The sequence below is a fragment of the Juglans microcarpa x Juglans regia genome, chromosome 1D (assembly GCF_004785595.1).
Source record: "Juglans microcarpa x Juglans regia isolate MS1-56 chromosome 1D, Jm3101_v1.0, whole genome shotgun sequence".
In the NCBI taxonomy this organism is placed as follows: Eukaryota; Viridiplantae; Streptophyta; class Magnoliopsida; order Fagales; family Juglandaceae; genus Juglans; species Juglans microcarpa x Juglans regia.
In genome coordinates this window covers 15,927,641-15,951,712 of record NC_054594.1, presented here as the reverse complement: position 1 = coordinate 15,951,712, position 24,072 = coordinate 15,927,641, and the positions used below count along the sequence as shown (strand labels likewise).

General features: G+C 34.5%; 1 protein-coding gene across 7 annotated transcripts; it reads left to right on the top strand.

Moving 5' to 3' along the window:
* The first annotated feature begins 14,781 nt into the window (after nucleotides 1-14,781).
* On the top strand, nucleotides 14,782-23,355 carry LOC121250883 (YTH domain-containing protein ECT4). 7 transcript variants are annotated; one of them, XM_041150137.1, is made up of 8 exons: nucleotides 14,782-14,927; nucleotides 17,074-17,111; nucleotides 17,218-17,392; nucleotides 18,648-18,724; nucleotides 18,837-19,325; nucleotides 20,526-21,065; nucleotides 21,918-22,130; nucleotides 22,821-23,355. In XM_041150137.1, exons 1-8 carry the CDS (start codon nucleotides 14,900-14,902, stop codon nucleotides 23,193-23,195), a joined length of 1,935 nt encoding a protein of 644 aa, XP_041006071.1. In that variant the 5' UTR covers nucleotides 14,782-14,899; the 3' UTR covers nucleotides 23,196-23,355. The 7 variants fall into 7 exon arrangements, with proteins under 7 accessions (XP_041006071.1, XP_041006092.1, XP_041006078.1 ...); XM_041150158.1 differs by having other exon boundaries at nucleotides 14,783-14,927; nucleotides 17,266-17,392; XM_041150144.1 differs by having other exon boundaries at nucleotides 14,784-14,927; nucleotides 17,035-17,111; nucleotides 17,266-17,392.
* The last annotated feature ends 717 nt before the right edge of the window (nucleotides 23,356-24,072 follow it).

Genomic DNA, 24,072 nt, shown 5'->3' with positions numbered 1-24,072 from the left:
AACTATGTTTAAAGCCACTTCAGCAACACCTAAAGCCTCCAAAGTGTCTGGTATCGAGTCCTTTTGCTGCACTTCTTTTCTTTCTAATTCTTCAAATCCAAGCAATATTCCTTGGATTATTGATTCAGGAGCTACAGATCATATGATCTGTAGCCCTTCATTTTTCACATCTAATGCCACACAAGTATCATACAATGTCAAGTTGCCCAATGGCACTTGCATGCCTGTCATACATTTAGGTACTGTTAGGCTCACAAACAATATTTTTCTTAGTAATGTTATGTTCGTACTCTCTTTTTCCTTTAACCTCATTTATGTTAAAAGACTCACAGAGAATCTGACCACTTGCTTATTGTTTCTGTCTAACACATGTTTTATACAGGACCTTTCCACTTGGACCAAGATTGGGATGGCTGAAGTGAAATGCAATCTCTATCAACTCCTGCCTGTTGTTGTACCACCTGCTGCACTAGCTGATGCTATATCTCATCTGTCACCTTCTTTTACCTCAGTTTCTGTGTCTGTCAAAAGCAGTGATGATTTTAATGACCTTTGGCATTGTTGCCTAGGTCATATTTCAGATTCTAGGCTTAATTTGATCAAAGACCCCATTGTAAAGAATCACATCATTTCGAATAAAAATTCTCCTTGCTGCATTTGTCCTCTTGCAAAACAACACAAGCTTCCTTTTCCGATCAGTTCCCATAAATCCTCTACTTTGTTTGAACTAGTCCATTGTGATATTTGGGGCCCTTATTCCACTATGGCTTATGATGGATCAAAATATTTTTTGACCATTGTTGATGATTTCTCTAGAACCACTTGGATTTACCTGCTTCAAGCAAAATCAGAAACAAGAAATTGCATAGAATCCTTTTGCAACATGATTGAGACTCAATTTAACACCAAAGTCAAAATACTTCGAAGTGAAAATGGTCTTGAATTTAAAATGACTGATTTCTTCAACGAAAAGGGAATTATTCACCAAAGATCTTGTGTTGAGACCCCTCAACAAAATGGCATAGTAGAGAGAAAACATCAACACATTTTGAATGTGGCTCGTGCATTGTTCTTCCAATCTGGTCTCCCTTTGCGTTATTGGAATGACTGCATTTTGACTGCGGTGCACCTCATAAACAGAACACCAACTCCCTTGCTGAAAAATAAGACTCCTCATGAAGCTATTTTTTGTGTCAAACCAAGCTACTCCCACCTTAAGGTATTCGGATGTCTCTGTTTTGCATCAACACTTTCACATGGTCAAAAAAAGTTTGATCCAAGAGGGAAGAAATGTATTTTCTTGGGTTACCCCTTTGGGGTAAAGGGTTATAAGTTGTTAGACCTTGAAACTCCTACTGTTTTTCTCTCTAAGGATGTCATTTTCCATGAAACTATTTTTCCTTTCCACTCTTCTCCTGTTATTGAATCTGTCAGTCAATCCCAGCCTAACTCCAGTCTTATTTCACCTTTTCCAGAACCAATATCATCCTCTGAACCAACGTCACATTCCTTTCTAGAGTCCACCAATACCAATTGTCCATCACATACTGAACTAATTCCTAATGACCTTCAACCTTTTGGCATTAAACCAGAACCTCATCCATCTCTTGATCTTCATGACTCATCTAATGACAGTAATTCTTCATATCCAATTCCATCATCACCACCTCTTCGTAGGTCATGTAGGACTAGAACAACACCTAATTATCTACAGGATTTCCACTGTCAACAGGTTGCATTCACTCCAGAATCTCAAGCAATGGTCCAGGTATCTCCCTCTATGACTAGTTGTTCTTTCCCTTTGCATAATTATCTCTCTTATCACTCTTTCTCACCCACTTTACAAGCTTTTTCCTCTAGTCTTTCCACTGATTTTGAACCAAGCTCATACTCCCAAGCTGTTAAAGATCCTAGTTGGTGTAAGGCAATGGAAACTGAGTTGTCAGCCTTGGAACAAAATAATACTTGGACTCTCGTTGACTTACCTCTTGATAAAGAAGCCACAAATTGTAAATATGTTTACAAAATAAAGAAAAACTCAGATGGCAGCATAGAAAGATTGAAAGCAAGGCTTGTTGCAAAAGGGTATACTCAGCAGGAAGGGATCGATTATCATGAGACATTCTCACTAGTGGCCAAGATGGTTATTGTGAAATGTCTCTTTTCTATTGCAGCTGTTAGGGGTTGGCATTTACATCAGTTTGATGTAAATAATGCCTTCCTCCATGGGGACTTAGAGGAGGATATTTACATGAACAAACCACCAGGTTATACAAAGGGAGGACCTCAACAAGTTTGCAAACTTTTGAAAAGTTTATATGGCTTAAAACAAGCCTCTCGGCAATGGTATGCCAAACTTACTTCATGTTTGTTGGATTTTGGCTTCATTCAATCAAAGGCTGATTATAGTCTTTTTACAATGAAAAATGGCACTTGTTTCACAGCTTTATTAGTGTACGTGGATGATACCTTAGTGGCTAGTGATTCCATGGACTCTATCACTGCTGTCAAAGACTGATTGCATGCCAAATTTCAGATTAAGGATCTCGGGATATTGAGATACTTCTTAGGCATTGAAGTAGCAAGATCCCCCGAAGGAATACATATTTGTCAGCACAAATATGCACTTGATATACTTGCTGATTCAGGAGTTTTAGGCTCAAAACCTGTCAAAGTTCCTATGGAACAAAATCTGAAATTTAGCAAAGATGATGGTTTCCCACTTGCTGATCCTTCTGTATATCGAAGATTAATTGGCAGGTTACTTTACTTAACCATCACTTGCCCAGACCTTAGTTATCCTATGCAGACCCTAAGCCAATTTATGGAAAAACCAACCACAAGTCATCTAGCTGCTGCACACAAGGTTTTGAAGTATATTAAATCTGCACCTGGCCAAGGTCTGCTGCTCTTAGCTTCGTCTGATTTGCAGTTAATAGCTTATTGCGATTCTGATTGGGCATCATGCCCAGACACCCGTAGATCAGTCACTGGATAAACATTGATCTTATGATATAAATACTAACAAATGAAACATCCATTACTCTTTCCAAAAACTTACTTAGGATCAGAACGGTCAGCACAAAAGGTTGTAACGTAGCTTATGTTTGGGGCTATATGAAAAAAATGATGAAACTGATTCAAAAACTTCCAAGTACATACAAAGAGAATCTTATTAAATATCTCAGTAGACCATACTTCTCACTTTATGTACTCTCCAACTTTTTAAATCATCGAATAATAATGATTTTCCTTCTTCTTCCTTTTCTCTCTTTTTTTCAACAATTTGATGAACAAACACACACCACTTTGATATTCTTGTAATTTTTACCTTTTTTTTTTTTAGAAAACAAACACAAAAGAAAGAAAATGCAAATTTCACACCTAATATACACTTGGAAGTGAAAAGGGTAAAAAAATCAGTGTATAGGCTATACTCCAATGTGGAGAGGCATGGATGATGTGTGCATATAAAAAGAAAAAGGTACATGTATTTATTGGCTTAAAGTTGACTACTAGGGGTCTATGATGGAAAGAGTTCGCTTGAAAGGCCCAAACGTTGATCCTAAGTTGACTTTCATCATATTCTAAATATATCCACAATCTTACCACAATCTATTTAATGATATTCTCAAAAGAAATGCCAAATTCAACAGATTAATGAACGCTTATCACAATTTACTGCATTTATAGGCTCTTAATACTCTCCAAAATCACATGAATACTTAAGCAAAAGAGTTCTTTAACTATATGTGTCAAACCACAATCTTACCACAAAACTTGGATGAGTGCATTAGGGGTTCTGTGAATGCTTCAGCAAAAAATAATTATTTGTTTGGTGAATTCACGAAGATGGCTATGAATGAGAATGAGTACACATGTAACAATGATGCACGTGTGATGCAAATTAAAAAAAAATTGACACCTGAAAATATGCCACAGAGTTCCAACAAATATTTTAAATACTGAATTTGCACCACCACCCCCAACTTGAATGAAACATTATTCTCAATGTTTAAGAATCAAATTTGAATGGGAAGTAGCTAAAAATAGTATAATACACCTGATGAGTGACGTGGGTAGCTCGCTAAATACCAAAGATGGTAACCTGAAATGACAAAATAAAACTAACATACAAACAAAAACAAAGAAAACAATCGCAAATAAAAAGGAAAAGAAAGAAAATAAGAGGAAACAAAAATAAAACAAAACAAGCAAAACAAATAAAGAAAAACATACCTGCATGGTGTGGTCAAGATTGATAGACCGGATTCACAAGTGGAATGTCTTCCACTCCAGAATTTGCCTATCAATTAATACTTTAAGGTGTTGACCATTTACTTTAAAGATCCGACCATCCTTAGGATCCTCTATTTCTATTGCTCCATTTGTAAAAATATTCTTCACTACAAAAGGGTCAATCCACCTACACCGAAGTTTTCTGGATGCTTATGGAGTGTAGAATCATATAAGAACACTCGATCATTAGGCTTAAACGTTTTTCTCAAAATATTTTTATCATGAAACGCTTTCATTTTAGCCTTATAGATTCTAGAGTTCTCATAAGCATCATTTCTCAACTCCTCTAACTTAGTCAACTGAAATTTTCTATGCTTACCTACTTCTCCCATGTTAAAGTTAATAAGCTCGATGGTCCAATAAGCTCGATGCTCGAGCTCCACAGATAAGTGGCAAGGCTTTCCAAAAACAAAACTATAAAGTGACATACCTAAGGGAGTTTTGGAAACTGTACGGTAGGCCCAAAACGCACCAATTAGTCTCAAAGACCAATCTTTGTGATCCAGATTGACATTTTTTCTAAAATTTGCTTAATTTTCTTGTTTGGAAGTTCTACTTGTCCACTTGTCTGGAGGTGGTAGGCAGTAGAAATCTTATGTACCACCCCATATTTTTTTTTATCAAAACTTCAAAAGAACGGTTGCAAAAATGGATATCCCGGTCAGTAATGATAGCACGTGGTATACCAAATCAAGATAACAAATTTTCTTTGAGAAATTTAATTACCGTCCTATTATCATTGCTTCTGTAAGTTGTTGTCACTATCCATTTTGACACATAATCTACTGCCATAATAATATATTGATATCCAAAAGAATGAGGAAATGGTCCCATAAAATCAATGCCCCAACAATAAAAAATTTCAATCACTAAAATTGGGTTTAAGAGCATCATATTACGACAGGACATAACTCACTTTTGACATTTTTCACGTGAACTACAATAGATATTTGCATCCTTAAACAATGTGGGCTAATAAAATCTACGCTGTAGAATTTTTGCAGCCATTTTCTTCGTTGGAAAGTGGCCCCCACAAACTTGGGAGTGACAAATTCCAAGATGCTAGCAATCTCTTTATCAAGAATGCAACGCCTTAAAATTTGGTCAGGGCAGTATTTGAAATGAAAATGGTCATCACAATAGAAATTACATACCTTAATCATGAACTTCCTCTTGTCCTAAGCGCTCCAATCCACCGGTATCTCACCTGCAGCCAAATAATTCACAATATGAGCAAGTCAAGGTAGAGAAGTAATAGAAAGTAAATACTAATTGGGAAAATCATCCATAATTGGCAAGTGGTCAGAGGTGTCCTCAAATGTGAGTCTCGAGAGATAGTTAGCCACTACATTCTCCACTCATTTCTTGTCTTCGATGGTGATGTCAAATTCCTACAAAAGTAAAATCCATTGTATTACTCGCGCTTTAGCATCTTTCTTTGTAAGAGGGTACTTAATGGTTGTATGATCTATGAAAATAATAATAGGAGAACTAATCAATTAAGCACGAAATTTATCCAAAGCAAACACTATAGCTAGCAACTTCTTTTCAGTAGTGGAGTAATTCATCTGAGCACTATTTAGAGTTCTACTAGCATAAGAAATGACAAAAGGCTTCCCTTCCCTTCACTGTCCAAGAACAACACCTATAGCAAAATCACTAGCATCACACATGATCTCAAAAGGTAAAGTCCAATCAAGTGGCTGCATTATAGGTGCTGAGGTAAGCTTGCCAATTAGCATTTTAAAGACCTTTTGACAAGCTTGTGTCCACTCAAATTGGGCATCTTTAGCTAGGAGGTCACATAATAGTCTAGATATGGTGAAAAAATTATGTATAAACCTCTTATAAAAAGCCTGAATGACCAAGAAAGTATCTCACATCTTTTACTATCCTAAGTGTAGGCAACTTAGACATTAATTCAATTTTAGATTGATCAACCTCTATCTCCCTAGAATAAATAATATGCCTTAAGACAATACCTGAATGTACCATAAGGTGACATTTTTTCCAATTCAAAACCAATTCCTTCTCCTCACAACAATGCAACACTCTCTCTAAATTCAATAAGCATGCATCAAAAGAAGATCCAAAAATAGTCAAGTCATCCATAAAAACTTTCATACAATTTTTAACCATGTCACTAAAAATGCTCATCATGCAACGTTGAAATATAGCAGGTGCATTACACAATCCAAATGGCATTCTACAAAAAACATAAGTACCAAAATGACAAGTGAAAGTATTTTTATCCTGGTCTTCTAATGTAATTTCAATTTGATAATAACCAAAATAATCATCCAAGAAACAATAAAAAGGATAATCAGCCACACGCTCAAAAATTTGATCAGTAAAAGGGAGAGAAAAATGGTCTTTCCGGATGACAACATTCAATTTTCTATAATTAATATACATTTGTCACCCAGTCACAAGTTTTGTAGGGACTAACTCTCCCAAGTCATTGTTCACCACGTTAACACTTGACTTTAGGAACAACCTGTGTAGGACTTACCCATTTACTATCAGTAATAGGATATATGATTCTTACATCTAATAGTTTTAACATTTCATTCTTTACCACTTCTTTCATAGTGGGATTAAGCCTACGCTGGGGGTTTCTACGAGGGCTAGTTCCTTCCTCCAAATTAATTTTATGAAAACAGATCAGGGGATTAGCACTTTTTATATCAGCAATGCTCCAACCTAAGGCTAACTTATGCTCACTTAGGGCCCAAATTAATTTCTCACATTGAGACTCAGACAATTCAGATGAGATAATAACAGGAACAGTATCACCTGAACCAAGGAAAACATGCTTTAAACCGTTAGGCAGAAGCTTCAATTCAACTTTGGGTGCTTCCACACTTTAAGGAATTTATTTTTCACATTTCTCAGGCAACTCTTCAAACTTCGGTCGCCATGCCCAAGTGTCATAATCCTGAGTTCTATAAAAAATAGCACAAATATCAACTATATCAGATGAATCACTGATAGAATCAAATTCAGAATTAACAAGAAAATACTCGAGGGGATCAAAATCATGAGCAGTAGAAACTCCCCTATCCATGAGTGAGTCAATCATGTATGTCTGGTGATCCTGGCCATCATCTTCTGGCTATTTTGCAATATGGAAGATATTCACCTTAAGAGTCATGTTTCCAAAAAACATCTTCATGAGCTCATTCATGCAATTAATAAGAGCATTAGCAGTGGTAAAGAAAGGCCTACGTAAAATCAAATGAATTTTAGAAGTAGTATAAACAACAGAGCTAGTATCAAGGATTAAGAAATCAATAGGATAATAAAATTTGTTAATTTGAATTAAAACACCCTCTACCACACCCCGAGGTACTTTGACTTAATGGTTAGCCAATTACAATACCACAGTGATTTCTCCCAACCCTAACTGCAAATAAATCGAATATGACATTAGATTCACGCTATCTCTTAAATCTAGCAAATATTGCCCAAACTCATGATTTTCAATGCTGTATGCAATGGTTGGATAACCAGGATCCTTGTACTTGGGAGGAATCCACTGTTCAATTATAGCACTAACTTGCTCTGTTAGGAATGTTGTCTTCTTCACATGGTGCTTCGCCTTAACTGTACACAAATCCTTGAGAACTTTAGCATAAGTAGGAACTTGTTTAATCACATGCAAAAGAGAAAAATTAATTTTTACCTGCCTTAGATTCTCTAGGATTTCATTGTTAGGATCCAGAGTTCGCTTGCTTGATTTTAAAACTTGAGAAAATAGTACCTTAACAATACTCTTTGTCACCTCAAGTTCCTTGGGCAGCTTGGCATCACTTCTATCTTGATTTTTTTCCACATCCTCTGATTTGTTCGTTGTTGGGGTATGTAATGACTTACCACTTCGTGTCACAATAACATTCACATCCTTCAAATTCTCTTGCGCCATGTGTTGATCATGGGGTGCGAACTGAGCTTAAGAAGGGAACTTACCTCACACATTCACACTCAAGGAGCTCATTAATTTGGACAATTGTCTCTTTATCTTCTTGTTTTCTGCAACAACCTGCGTAATCAAAAATTCAAACTTTTGGTTAGTTTTACCATGTGCCTCAATAAAAGTATACAAAGTGTCTTCTGAAGGACTCCTAGAAGATAAAGGTGCATGATATGGTACAGGATATGATCTAGGAGGTTGTGCAGGCGGCTAGTTTTTAGACTTTCAGCTAAAATTGGGGTGATTGCACCACCCTGGATTATAGGTATCAGAGAAAGGTATAAAATGTTTCTAGTACATACCTAAGGCATTACATTGTTCCTTATGCATCCCTCTCATATATGCAAATGTGGGACACTCTTGGGCGAGGTGATCTACCCCGCCACACACAAGGCATGGTCCGAAAGACTCTGCATGATTAGCCATGTGTGTTAGCTTTAAGTCCTTAGTCTTTAACACATCTAACTCCCTAGTAAGCATCCCAACCTTAACCTTTAGGTTATCTTCTTCCCTAAGATGGTAAATTCCACCACCATTTGGGTTTTCTGCAGGTCATGACCTATTTGTGCTCTCAGTTGCACTAGGTCCAGTCCAAGTGTGAGCTTTTACAGCAAGCTCATTGAGGTATTATATGGCCTTATCAGGATCTTTTTGTAAGAATATACCATTCATCTCTACAAATTAGCGCTCCCTAGGTGTAAGTCCCTCGTAAAAATAGCTCACTAAACGTCAATTCGTATACCCATGGCAAGGACACATACTCAACAACTTCTTATATCTCTCTCAGATACAAAGTCTCACTATCTTTTTATGCAAATGTGGATATTTGCCTTTTTAAAACGTTAATCTTATGTTGGGGAAAGCATTTATTAAAGAAGACCTGAGTCATCTCATTCCATGACCTAATAGATCGTGGTCTTAGCGAGTATAGCCAACTGTTAGCTCTATCTTTCAAAGAGAAAGAAAAGAACTTAAGTCTCACAACGTCATCAGTTACATTTTGACTATGAAAAGTCGCAACTACTTCTTCAAACATCCTAATGTGCACATATGGATTTTCATTTTCCAAGACATGAATAGTAGAGAGTAATTGTATCATTCCTGTTTTAAAATCTAGTTTGCGAGTATTAGCTGGAAACATGATGTATGATGGTGTGGCTGTGCGTGTAGGGTGGAGGTAATCCTGAAGAGTTCTAGTAGGTTGATCTTCGTGTACATTCATTTCTTTGGGATTAGATGGATTGTCAAATAAAGGATTTAAAAAATTTGATTCTGACTCTAACCCAGGCCTACAAGCAAACCTACCCAAGACGTCTCTGTATTTGTGCATGCAAGGTAAAAGAAATGCTAAAAAAAAAAAAATAGTACGAATGGGAAAAGAGAAAAAAATAATGCAGCAAGCTATAAGAAGAAACGAAGTTACTGCCTTTACAAACTGTTGAAAAGAAAAACTATCTAGCAATTTTTCAATCGTCTCCCCGGCAATGGCGCTAATATTTGATTACGCCCAAAGAATAACGCAGTAGTTGTAGCACAGAGAGACAAATTAAAAGAATAACAGAGGGAACAAAAAAACTAAAGAAAAATATTAAATGATTAATGGAGAACAAAGATTAATTTTAAATGAAAATTAAAGTGAAGCAAATTGACTAACAGAAAAAATACTCAAATTTGATTAACAGTAAAGCGCCAGGAATCCCTTGCACAAATATGATATTTTAATTATTCTTAATTCATTGAATAACCCAATTGGGAACTCAATTCCCAAAATTCTCAATCGAAAGGTATAGATTTATAAATAAAAATTAAACCAAATGTAACCCTTTGAAAAACCATTCACCACTTTTAAAATACATAAATTATTATCACTATTGAGAAAATCCAACGATGACAATATACTCAAGGAGTGATATTGCAGCAAATAATTAAATCAATATAGATAAATAATTGATTCAAACATAATTAAAGAGTTAATCCATTAAATAGAAAAAGCATGACTGAATTCATAAACAGAATAAATTCTATGATTATTCGGAAAAGAAAACATCAACAATGAATTGAGAATGATAAAACAAATGAGTTTTAATAATTGAAAATCAAATACATAAATTAAAAATACCATCTAATGTGCAAGTTCATCACTAGTTCTATTTGAGAATTTAGTTACCCATAAATATAATGGATAAAAAAAATCTTAAGAGAAAAATAAAGCAAACGGCAGCCATGAAAATTAATCTTGTCTCCCCTCTTCAGTTCGTCCTCATACCTCTATATCCCTTTTCCCCTCCACATCTAAAAACATAAAGTGTCGTCCAAGGGCCAGCTAGCTGCTCTGTGTTGTATGCGTCCAAAAGCTCCTATTTTATTCAGCAGCTCCGTTTCTTTTAGTCCCACGTCCAAGAATAAATGAAGTTGATCCTTGTCTCACTTCCAATAGCCAACAGCTCCCTCACATCTATGTTTCATTTCAGCTTTTAAAACCAAACTGCATGCGTGTGTTTTGAGAAGGATAAAGCCTAAAAACTACTGAGTGATGGGTCCTGCGTGAAAGCTGCATGTAGTTTCGTTGCCAGCTCGTGCCAAATCCTCTCTAGCCTTGTTGTTGCGTCCACAAGAATAATAAATTAAATAATCTCAACTTGCGTCCATTGGTCAAAATGAAAAGCTGATTAATATGATGAGTTGCGTCCCAAGTCAAAATGCATGCATATCTTTCTCTTTGATGGACTTTGAAATTAAACATAAAAAATTATTTTTAGAAATATCTCAAAGTAAATAGAAACTCAATTCAAGAATGCATATTAATCTTAATGATTTCTATTCACATTTTAATATTTTAGTCCAATAATAGAGTATTTAGAGAGTACTTTCGTATACTAATCATGACTCTTCTAGAAACCCTAAGGATTCCTATGAATGCTTGCCAAGTGGCGTTGGGCCCCTTAGAATTCCAAAACTTCCCTTCATCTCTCTCATAATTGATTTTGTAGAAACCCTAAATCTTCTTACATGAATGACAAATGGCATGAGTCTTAGTAATCCGAATCTCCTTCTTCCCCTTCTCATGATTATCCTTCTTTGAAAACCTAAAGGTCCTCTAGCATGTATGCCAAGTGGCACCAACCAAATCTTCCTCTTGTAACCTTTTAGATTGTTCTCTTGGAAACCCAATTATATTTTATCCAAGTTTAATGTTTTTATCCAATTACTCAAGCCCGATGATGACTTAATAAATTTCTAAGTCTTAACTTAAAAATAGGGGTGTCACAATAACCCCGTCTCAACAATATACTTGGAATAAAGTGTATGACAGTTATCTTTTACATATGTATGTCAAAGAGTTTTGGAGGTTTTGGTAGGGTCTATGAAATCAGTTTATAAAATTATATTTTTATCTTAAATTTTATTATTCTAATCACAAGTGGTATGCAATATATATTGAACAACTGATATTAAGTGATAGAAATATTAAGCCACTTAAATCATATTATATCAACAAGTGATTTGAAATTATGGAATATAAAATCATGAGCAGTATTAGTTATTAATATATTCACTAATCACAACAAATCCACTTCAATTAATTTGAAGCTTTGCCCCCTAGCTTGGATTTGGCAATCTTCATCTTGCCAATAAGGATACTAACAATGAAACATGAAAACAAAAGTATCATACTTTAAATGAAAAGGGAAATAATCTTTTTATTTTTAAACTTATATAAGCGAAAAATTGAAGAAATATCAAGACAGGAAAATTGATATTTACAGTTATAAAATGCGTAAGCGTCACGTACTTCTTTTTTAAAAATGAGTAAATATAGGATCTACATGAAAAGAATTAATTTTTTCATAATAGATCCTATTTTTTTTCTAAATGAATGCACGATATTTATATAATTCATGACTGTATTTAATATAATTCTATTCTACATAGCTCTATTTGGTTTTTTTGGAAATTATTTTGGAATAATTATTTGTGAAAAGGCAAAATGATAGACATTTCAATGTTAGTTATGTGCTCAGAAAGGTTTTGAAATTGATAGTCCATAATAAAGTTTTCAACGCTCTCATGATTGTCCATAAAAGCACAAACAATACGTGTCTAATTAATAAGACAATAATTGATAAGAAAATGAGAATGGTGGAAGGTGACTTAGGTGAGGATTTTGGGATTGGATTGAGGAGACAATGTTGAGAGATGGGAGGTCAATCTCAACTCCTCATTTAATTATCATCTTCATTTTTTAAAAGATGGCAACCCTATTTAATCTTTAACTTTGGAATTCTGCATTTAAACTCTTTAAACTATCCAATTGAGTTAATTTTCTCTTAAATTGTTGGAGATGTGTTTGCGACAAATTCTTTGAAATTTTGTGCAATACAAGATTGGTCGGTACTTTGCCCCAAACACCAAATGCTAATAAAAAAATTACTTTTTTTTTTTTTTTTCCTCTTTTGTTGTTTCAATTTGAACAAATATTACATAGAATATCTCAGAATATATGTGAATAGTATGAAATTGTTTGAGATATTTTAAAATATCTCAAAATATTTATATATATTAAGCAAATAGTTTATGAATAATAATGAAATTATTTAGTTCAAATGCTTGGATTTTGGAAAACGGTAGTACTACTATGCCGTCCATGTTTGACTAGTGGGTGTGCCCCTAGTGTAAATTGTACACTTGTTTTTTTACTTTTTCTTTCAAACATTTTTTAAATATTTTTAAAAAAATAAAAAAAATACTGATACACTAATAATCACTTCCTTAACTATTAAGTAAATAAATTAAAAATAAAATATATGAGGGGTCAAATTGAAAGGCAAACTCAGGCGGCATAATATTATTTTCCTTTCAAAAAATGAGATAGATAAAATTAAATAAAATTATTATGAATTTAAAAAAACTATTTGAATATAATTTTTTAATATAGTTTTTATTTTAAAATTTAAAAAAATTATATTATTTTTTGTGTTTTATTAGAAAGTTTGGAAAAATTGTATTGAGTTTTATATTTGGATAATAATTAGGTACCAATTAGATAACAAATTTTAAAAATTAAAAATTAAAAAATGTTTTTTCATGCAAGTGATACTTAAAAAAAAAAAAAAATACGAAACAAGCCCTAAAAACTGTTTGCAAAGTTTGGGACTTTTGAGGCGGTGCAATGTACAGACCGCAGATTACCGAACCGAACCCCCACAACCCAAGGGCTCGTGACACGTGTGCAGTAGAATTGGATGCGTTCGTCCAAACTCGGGATCTGAAGACAGATTTTTTCTTGTACGGACAATTCTAGGGTACATATCAAATATGAACATTAATGTAAATAATTTTTTTAAATATTTTTTAAACATCGTTAATTATTAATAAAAAATAAAAAAAATATAACCTTAATTATTATAAAAATAAATAAGTGAATATATTTAAAAATTATATTAGCATTTTCTTTTCTTGTATGATTAAATAAGGTGAGCATAAAAAATCTAACATTATGAAACAAAATAAATAAATAAATAAATAAATAGTACTTGTTGTTATTAATAAAGTAGTGTAGTGAGTAGCACAATTGAGCCCACAAAACAAAACAAATTTTTTTAATGCTAACATTATTTATTACCAAACAAACAAAAAAACAATTTAGTGCCTCTTTTGGAAAAATACTAAATTAGGATTTTTCAAAAAAGAAAAACATTATACTTTATCTTAGTTTCATCTTATTAATTTTTTAATGAGAAGTATTGTAGTCATAAAAAGATCTTATAAAAATAAATTTATAATCTGGCATTTCTTCATATGATATGCTAAATAACTTTACAATAAAAATAAATTTACAATCTAACATACCACATCAACTCACGTAAATTTGTGGATTTACTTTTATGTGATCTCTTTGTGTCTAAAATATTTATCTTTCTTAATTTGTCAAAAAATATTTACAATTTTATAATAATGTATTAGGAGTACATACCATTAAAATTCAAGTCAATTTATTTATTTTAGAATTATTTTATTATTAAGCCGGTGTGTAGAGTATACAATCCGCATCACATAAATAATAAGATTTTTTTTTTATATTCAAATTCTAAAATTTATCCTTTAAATTAAATTATGACACGCAAACACTTTAGTATGTATGCTCTACATACTGAGTTGAGATTATAATTTTTATTTATTTTATTATATTGATAAGACATTATTTTATTAAGCTTTTTTCTTAAATAATATAAGAGTTGATCTAAAAATTATGAATTAATTTTTCAAATTTTAAAAAAATAAATAAATAATTAATTGAGAATATATCATAATAAAATGAAAATGAGATAACAGGAATTAAAAACTATAATATATGAGTAACATAAGTAACTTACTGAAAAATTAAAAATTGGTAAATTAAACTAAATCAGAAAGCCAGAAAGTTCATCTTGTTTCTGCAAAAAAAAAAAAATATATATATATATATATATATATATGTACATATATATAAATATAAATATAAATATGATACACCGATGTGCATATGCCATCATTGCTGCCAAGGGATAGACATAGATATTATTATATCTGTCCTGTGATTAGATTCTTGTGCTGGTTTTGAAGATCCTTGCCTTTTTTCGTAGTTTGATGGCGGCAAGTCCAGATCGTACCCCTGGTACCTCTTCAATTTCTTCTCTGTTCTTCTATTTTATCTCTATATTATTTCAATGGTTTTTCAACTTGGTGTTGTTATAGTTATTGTTCTTCGTCTTTCGGGGTGTCTTGCTTTGATGGGTGCAACTACTTTTTTTAATCTTTTATTACGAATCTACTACGACGTCAATGAGTATGTTTTGTTGTATCTAACTGGATTGCTCTGGAAAAGTTAGTGACTGGGGAATATGGGGTAAGTTTGTTCTTGCTAGCCGGGTTTGATGGGATGTTTCACTTTGGGTTTTGGGGGGGTGGGGGGGCGGCGGGGGGAGGGGGGGCGTTGTTTCTGCAAATTGTTTATTGATGTTTCCGGGTCGTTAAGGCGTACTCTATGTTGGGATCTGGGATCTGTGTGGTGTAAGGTGTTTTTGATGGGTTAAGGCGTGCTCTATATTGATGCTTTTGATGTTTCCGATCACATCTAAATTCTCCTCCTCCACTTCCTGCTCCCCCCCCATCTTTGCAATTTATTCGAATTCTTTGTAGGACATTACTTTGGTTTGAAAATTGAAATTTACAGTAGATAAAGATTTTCCGACACTGTGGACTGTTACGTTTAACTCTGCTAATATTAAGATGGTGCTAGTATGGCGATAATTCAATGAGGTCATACAGAACCGTTTTCTTTTTCCATGTCTGAGTTCATACTGATTATTTATAGGTTGACGGCATATGCTCATTATAAATATTGTAGTGGATGCAAATGGTGGAGCATGAGATTGGTATCTCAGGTGTACACCTTGAAGTTACTGTGTGAATGTGAAATTGCAAGAGACGTCAAACATTGTGATTTGGAAAAGAAAAATAAATTTAGACCTACAGCTCGCCTACCGCTTCATTTTCCATGATAATTATATCTGTGATTGCTGTCATCATTTGCTGATTTTATTGGAGAGGGGGAAGGGGATCTAATTGTTTTTTTTATTGAATCTGTATGAGATGGACGAAGTGGGACATGCGACTGGAGTGGTTGTGATTATGGGATATTGGACAAGTTGTGGTGACACTTTGATATTGGACAAGTTGTGGAGACACTTTCTAAGATTTTGCCATGGTTGATCATGTTTGCTTTGGTGCATTATGGTTGGTGAATTGTATGTTCATAAAAGGAGTTATGGGTATCAACTGTTGTGGACATAGTGACGTGTTCCCCAATGCAGATTATCAATTGGATTTGATTTTGAAACTTCTAGAATGATAGTTGTATGATCGGGTCGAAATGGTGATGTAATAACCAATAATACATGGGGCATTTATAGATTTGTTGGAATGCTTTCACTGTCATTGTGCTGCATTAATTTTCCCCCCCGTTGTCATGCAAATAAGGCATCCTTGTAAGTTGTGTTAATGTTGTTGCGTGTATCTTTTATGTAATTAAGATTTTTATCATAAGGAGAGATGAATCAAGAATGTACAGCTTCTGTGGTTTTTATAATTACACAATACGCCCCATCATCATAAGAGCTTTAATCATCTAGTTCCTTTCACATGGGCATACAATTTACAAAATATTTAAGATGCATGTTCAAGATCCAGTTTGTGGATTTTTCGTCCAGCAATGCATTCATTGAATAGATGCAATGATTTTATGTAGCTTTAAATTTTACCAGGTCCTAGCCCCAAAGGCTAGTTTATTATTCCTTGGAGAACATGTTAAGTATAGCAAAGGTTCTCATTTCCCAAGAATAAGAAGTGGCAAAGTGAAGGATAAAAAAGAAATAATTGGAAAAAAATAATAAAGAAAGGGAAGAATTCAATTACTTTTTTGATGTTTGGGTAATTTGAATCTGCATTTCTGCTTGGTCAATTTATTTTAAATAAGCTTCTACCTTTTTTCGTGCTTTATAGAGGCTCTCCTCTTTCATCTTTTATTCTTCATTGTAATTAATAGCAAAACTATAGTTCTATGATGAGTACTTCTTACTTTAAAACTATTCACGTTCTTCATTTATCATGCATGCATAGGTGTGCACGCGTGGATTTGTGCTCACATGTTTATAGCGTCAAGTTTTCCTATGCCCAAATTTAGCTTTGGGTTGTCAATAATTTGTACTTCCTGTGTTTTTAAGACTCTACTATGTCACTGAGCTTACTGATCATGGATGCAGAAGAGAAACCTTCTCAACCTGATAACAATAATGAACAGGTAGTTGTCAATCACCTCATTATCTTCCATTTTGTCGCTGTTTCTATCAAATAACTTTGAAGTAAATATTTTGAGTGGTATTTTTCATCTTTGTATATGTTTCCAGCCTCATCCAATAAAGAATGAGATTGCAGTTGCTCCTAACAGTTCTCAGGATGCTGCCACAGTAGTCCATCCAAGGGATGCTGCAGGTCTAACAGGTTCATTTGCTTCAAGTGGAGATCGCTCTGTTTACCCACCTAACGTCTATGCTCCTCAGGCCCAGCCCTTCTACTATCGAGGTTACTTTCCATTCCTCTGGAGTTAGATTTGAAGCCATAAAATTAGGCTACTGTTTCTGAATGGAGTGTGAAAATTTACCTCTTTTTGTTGATCCCCTTTCTGATTATGGTGTTGCAGATTTATTAATAACAAAATTTTCCATTTGCATGCATAGTAGTCCAATGGTAATCCTGTTTTTTTTTTTTTGGGTTTCTGTAGTAAGGCATGCATGCATATATTTTTTGAAGAAATGTATGATTTTCTACAAACTTAGGACAATATTTGGAAGCTCTTTTTATGTTGCTTAGTTTGGTTAACAGCTAATATGCTGTATTCACGTCTTATTTTGACTTATGATTTAGGTTGTGGTTTAAGTTAGAAGAAGATAATAAAGATACTGGCTTCCTTCGTTTTCCTTTTATACAGAATACAATAATGTCTTAAGATACTAAATCCTAATGGATCCAGATGTCTGTACAGGTGTAGGTGTGGTAAATCAAACCTGAAGTGTGCTTTTACTTATAGTAATTCTGAATTTTGATGAAACTTGCAGAGATTAACGTGAATAACTGAATATAGAAAACCAGTTGTTAGGTCTGTGCAGTTTGGGTTCATAAGTTTTGCTTGGCAATCAGTTTGTGTTTTTAAATTTGAGTTAGGGCATTCTTGAATTGAAGATTTTCTTGAAAATATTTCAAATCCTTGAGAAAAGTTTTAGAGAGGTTTTTGTGAGGTTTTGTGAAGGTGAATGGAGCCATAGAAGCTATGTTCAGGTTGAGAAAATTGATGCAAATTTTTAGGAAAGCCTGTTTTTTTTTTAAGGTTTTTGTTAAAGTTATTTTGGTTTTTGTGCTTTTTAGATCATAAAAACCGATGTAAAGGGATAGAAGATGAAAACTATTTTCAGGAGATGATTTTTTTTCTTTTTTCTTAGATGTGCCCTTAGTCATAGAGGGACCGAGATTTGAGTTTATGGATTGCTTTATTCTCTCAATGTATATGATGCATGCAGTTACTACATTGCTCATCAGTTGCATTTAAATTGTGGAAATTTTGTAATTTTAAGGAGCCGAGTATTATTACTTTGTATGCTTGTTGAGAGAGTATCCAATGAGGATCATTGCCCAATAAATAGGATCATGCTTTAAGATTTTTTTGTTATGATGTTATATTTAAAGCCATTAATTGGCAATGTATTACTGTAACTCCATAGTTATGCTATCATCAGATGTATATAAAGAACGTGTCATTTTCTTATCTGTTATGGAACCTCAGGTTATGACAGTGCAAGTGGTGAATGGGATGAATATCCTCCATATGTCAATGCTGAGGGAATGGAAATCGGATCTCCTGTAAGTATTTTGTTCTCTCTCCTCATGGAAATTGGATCTCCTGGAAATCGGTCTTTCTTAGATTAAACTTATTGTATTGTTTCTTTTTTTTTTTTTTTTTTTAATTAATCAGGGTGTCTACAATGACAACCCTTCTCTGCTGTTCCATTCTGGATATGGATACAACCCGCAAATGCCATATGGACCATATTCCCCAGTCACAACACCGTTGCCTTCTGTAGGTGGAGATGCACAGTTATACTCCCCCCAGCAGTTTCCATTCTCTGGGCCACCTTATTACCAGCAGTTAGTCCCACCTAGCATGCCATATTCACCAACACCAGTTTCACAGCCAGAGCTCACCGTTGACCAACAAGGTGATGGTATGCTTTTTGGACAAAGGCCTGGTTTTCCACCTGCGGGATCCTTCAGCAGAGGCAGTTTTCCTGGTGGCCTAGGTTTTCATGATTCTCTGCAAGGGATTGAAGGAGTAAGATCTGGAGGAATTTGGTCAGATTGGTCTAAACCTTCAGACAGGCAGAGGTCTTTTATGCCTTTCTCACCAGCTGTATCTCCACAGCCTGTTGGTTCACTTGGGTCATTTGGACAGAATGTTGGAATGGTTTGTTCTCCTACTACATATGCGTACTTATCTATTTGTGGTGATTGCTTTGAAAATCTCATTTTATTTGACTTTTTCGTTGTTGAAAATTTAGCAGACCTTTTGTCCCTTTTCTCTAATTAAAGTAAGGAGAATGCAAAAATTTAGATATTATTCTAGGCGCGTGCATTTCGTCAAAATATTGATTTTTCTTTTTTCTGTGAAGCAAGTCTGCAGTTCAGAGTCCATGGTAAAGAATTGGCAAAGCCCTTAGACGACTCAGTTACCCTATTTTTCTGGCTGTCTATGGAGCATAAGACTAACAGAAACATTTACTTACACCCCCCCCCCCCCCCCCCCCCCCCCGGGGATAAATCCTATTTAGTGTGGGTCATTATGACTCAAAAAATATATTTTTTTTGTGTATTTCCACTCAATCCAGTTTTTTGTAAGTGAGTATTATGACTAAAAATATTAGAGAAATAAGTTTATGCTAATTATAATGCGATTTAATTGTTGCAACCTGACACCCATAAGTAGTTGGATTTCTCTTATCAGATGATTGGAGTTGCAAAGTATTGATTTAGCTTGAAGTGTGTAATGAGTTGGTCTGAAACCTGAAAATATGTGTTTATTTTGTCAAGGGAGTACAGTTTCTGCTTTCTTCTCAGGAGTTTCCATAGCAGTCAGTCTTTTTACAAATAATGATGGAACATCTGGGAAAAAGGGAAAAAAGTAAAAAACAATAAAAACAATGAGTTGAATATATCCATTTACTGGGAAGCTTTTGAATTACTCACAAAATCCCAAGTAATATGCTTCTGTTCATATTCTTACATATTTATTTATTTATTCCTTGTAAATGGAAAACCATGCATATGCAATAAGCTATTCTCCATTCTCAAATGACATGTGACTAATGGAATTTGATAGGATTCAAACTGAAATTTTAAAGTTATCTAAGTGGGTCTGAAGAATGTAAGTGCTAACTTGAAGCTTTGTAGTTGGATGTTCATTAACATGGGAGCTTTATTAATACCCTTGGTTTGCCATTATTGCTTGTGTTTTGGTCGTGACGGAAAATGTTTTCCAAACTTCTATGAATGTGCTACCATGGGATTACTGTCTACCTTTGTCAATATGAATTGATTTTTGCTGGTATCTGAACCTAGGTGAAATCATGCTGAATCTAAAGTGACAATGATATGTGATTTTATACAGGCTTCTCAACAGCAAAAACCATTGTATGGGTATGGCTCTGGTTTGAACCCCTATAACCGAGGCTATCTGCCTAGTGGTTTCAATCAGGGGTCAAGCTTTGGAAGTGCGTCCATTTCCAGTTTGGGATCGAATGGTCGGAGCTGGCTTTCAATGGAGAATAGCAAAAGACACCTCAGGGAAAGTGGTTCTCTGTGCAGTTGTAATGGTACTCCTGACATCCTCAGTGAGCAGAACCGAGGACCAAGAGCCTCAAAGCCAAAGAGTCAAACCATAGCTGACACTAATCCTTCCGTTGAAAATAATAAGCGTAGCTCTTCTACTGCCAAGATCCCTGATGATTCACTCAACCGACCAGATTTTGTCACAGAGTACAATGATGCTAAGTTCTTCATCATAAAATCTTACAGTGAGGATAATGTTCATAAGAGTATCAAATATGGTGTCTGGGCCAGCACACCAAATGGGAATAGAAAATTAGATGCTGCTTATCGTGAAGCTCAGGAGAAGCAAGATACTTGCCCAATCTTTCTATTCTTTTCGGTAAATATCTGTTCATTGAGTTCATAGGGACAAGAACATAGCTTGATCTGTATACTTTATGATAATATTTATCTTGAATTATAACTGTCAACTTGGGCTGATGAAGAGCCAGTTAAACCATGATGATGACTATCATTAGGTGATTTTAAGGCGGTGGCATGAATTAGGAGTTACATATAACTTAAGATTTATTTCATTCAAGAAAGTTATACCCTTGAACTGATTTTTTAGCATGCTTAGTCTCAGTGGCTCATATCTTGTTGACGTGCCCTGGAACTTATTGTATAGGAAGGATCTCTGTTCAAGCATCACATTTGATGTTAGTTTTAAGGAATACTTTTGTAAGAAAAGTGATGGCAGCTATTTGGTTCACCTTTCTCTAGCATGTTGAGTTTCATGTGTAAATATTTTTTGTTATGGTTAAACCTATTCTTGTAGCATTTCCTTTCCGAATGGAAGGATATCTGTTGGAGAATTTGAGTTTTCTGACCTGCACCATTTCTATATTGAAAAAAAAGAACAAGTGTTATTCTTGTTGTAGACATTTGCTCGACTGTTTATGAACTTTTTGAAAGATATGGTACTGGTAGTTACAATTGCGAGTGCTTGACTATAGTTTTCATAATGTTCATTGGATTTGTTTGGAAGTGCTTTATACCAAGCTCTAGCCTGATGCTAAGCTCTGGCAGGATTTTGGATATGCCTTGACCATTATACTATCTTCTAGCCCTTGAAGAAATTTAGTCTTTCCCACTATATCATTTTTGTATATTCAGGTTCTTTTTTACCTTTTTCTTTTAATTTTGTTTTTTTATTTTGCGCTGCTCACAGAAGTGTTGCTGTTCCTTGCAGGTGAATGCCAGTGCTCAGTTTTGTGGGGTGGCTGAAATGTTTGGACCTGTTGATTTTGACAAGAGTGTGGATTATTGGCAGCAAGATAAATGGAGTGGGCAATTTCCTGTGAAGTGGCATATGATCAAAGATGTCCCAAACAGTCAGTTCCGTCACATTGTACTTGAAAATAATGACAACAAGCCTGTAACTAACAGTCGGGACACACAGGAGGTAGGAATTTTACAGAACTCTTTTTATGCTTGCCAATTTAGGAACCCATTCTTCATTTCTTTGACTGGTTTTTAAAAATGCATCAATGAGATCTAGCTCAAATGGCACCCCCACTATGGTCATGATAACAGGATGGAGGATGTGGTTGTGGGCTCAAGACCCATTAAGTAATGTGTAACTTTCCAATTGGAAACAACCCAAAAAAACAAAAGGCATTGCCAAATTTTTTCTTCAGTGAGACAAAAATCTTTACCCACTAACTGTTGTCTTTTGAACCAGAGTTTGGCTGTTTCTTTGCGGAAAGTTACTTGGTTTTCACTTGTGGAAAAAAAAAAAAAAAAATTGTGGTTCTCATCTGCAATCCCTGTGAATTAGCTAAAACACTTAAACGTAGATCTATCTCCAAAAAATAATTTAAGAAAAACCAATATGCAATCTCTCTGTGATTGTTCCCATCCTCTGGAATCCTATTCCTTGTCCTTGATTGCAGATGATTCCAAGATTTCTTCCTTCTTCTTTTTTTCTGTCTTTCTACTTGTCATAAGATCTCAATCTTGTCTTCTTCATTCTGGATGAGTTCCATTATAGTGTTCTACATACAGTTCTGTTTGTATACTTCAATTTGGATTTAAAGTTTCTTATTTTTAAGCTCTGTTTCTGCACCTCTGTTTGAAATGAAATATATTGCAGGTGAAGTTGGAGCAGGGTATTGAGATGTTGAACATTTTCAAGAATTATGAAACGGATATGTCCATTCTAGATGATTTTGATTTTTATGAGGAGAGGCAGAAAGCCATGAAAGAAAGGAAAGCTCGACAACAAGCGGGTCTGATGACTGTTGGAGTAGTTGGAGACAGTGAACACAGAAATGCTGTTACACTATCGGGTGATTTCATCAAGCAGATGTCAAAGAGTTTTGCTCAAGTCGTTTGCATGGACGAGGGTAGCAAAGAGGTAACAACTCTTGCGGAAAGAGCTAATTCTGCCTCAGATGGCTCAATGGGTGCCAGAGTCAAACTTGAAGATTCTATTACAGCAGCTGTCTCTCCAACTCATACCAGTTAGGAGGACATGTCAATGCTGGGAGCTTTTTGCAGGCTTGCTTGCTGTACCGTATGTGATTACAAACTCGGTTACTACTCTTTTTGAGGACCAATATTATATATTTGTTAGAACATAAGGTTTGCCAGTATTTAAATGAAAAGGTCTCAGATTTTACGAAGCCGATAGGGTTCCTGTGTGATATGTTTCCCTTGTGAGTGCTTCTTTTCAATGGTAGTCAGTTTATGTGTATTCTGTTGTTGGGTTTTGGTGAGAGTAGTGTGAAGATGCTGATGTTTTTTCGGTTGTAAATCTCATTGTTTCAGGTATTGAATGTTGTAAAGCACACTGCTCTAAAAGACTTGAATAATTCGAGTTTTAGGGTATACAAATGACCCTAGATGTCCGTCACCACAGGAAATCTCCTAGACTTCCAACTTGTAAGCCTAACGTGCACTGCTAAATAAAATGACTTGAATTAAGGACCCTAGATGTCCTTGTTTACCTTGAAGCCTTTTACCTTTGTTCATTATTTATTTTTATTTTATTTTATTTTTTGGGAAAAATGTAAGGACACTAGATGTCACCACTAAAACCTCCTAGACTTCTACTTGTAACCTGCATCTTGGATTCTTAATTCTTCTTCTAAGTTCTTGCCCGGACTCCTTATTTCATCTGGTAGAAAATCCTTTCTATTTTTACTTCAAGTGGAAGTGGTGAGTATTCTTTTAGTGTAAAACGTGACGTATTTTGGTTACAAGTGAAATGATAAAAATCTCGCTGAATTGGATTACATACATATATATATATACATACATATATACATATACATATATATATATTGTTCTTGGTTTGTGGAAAACTACACTTTCATCCTCTTACTCATAAGTGTTTTATGTAC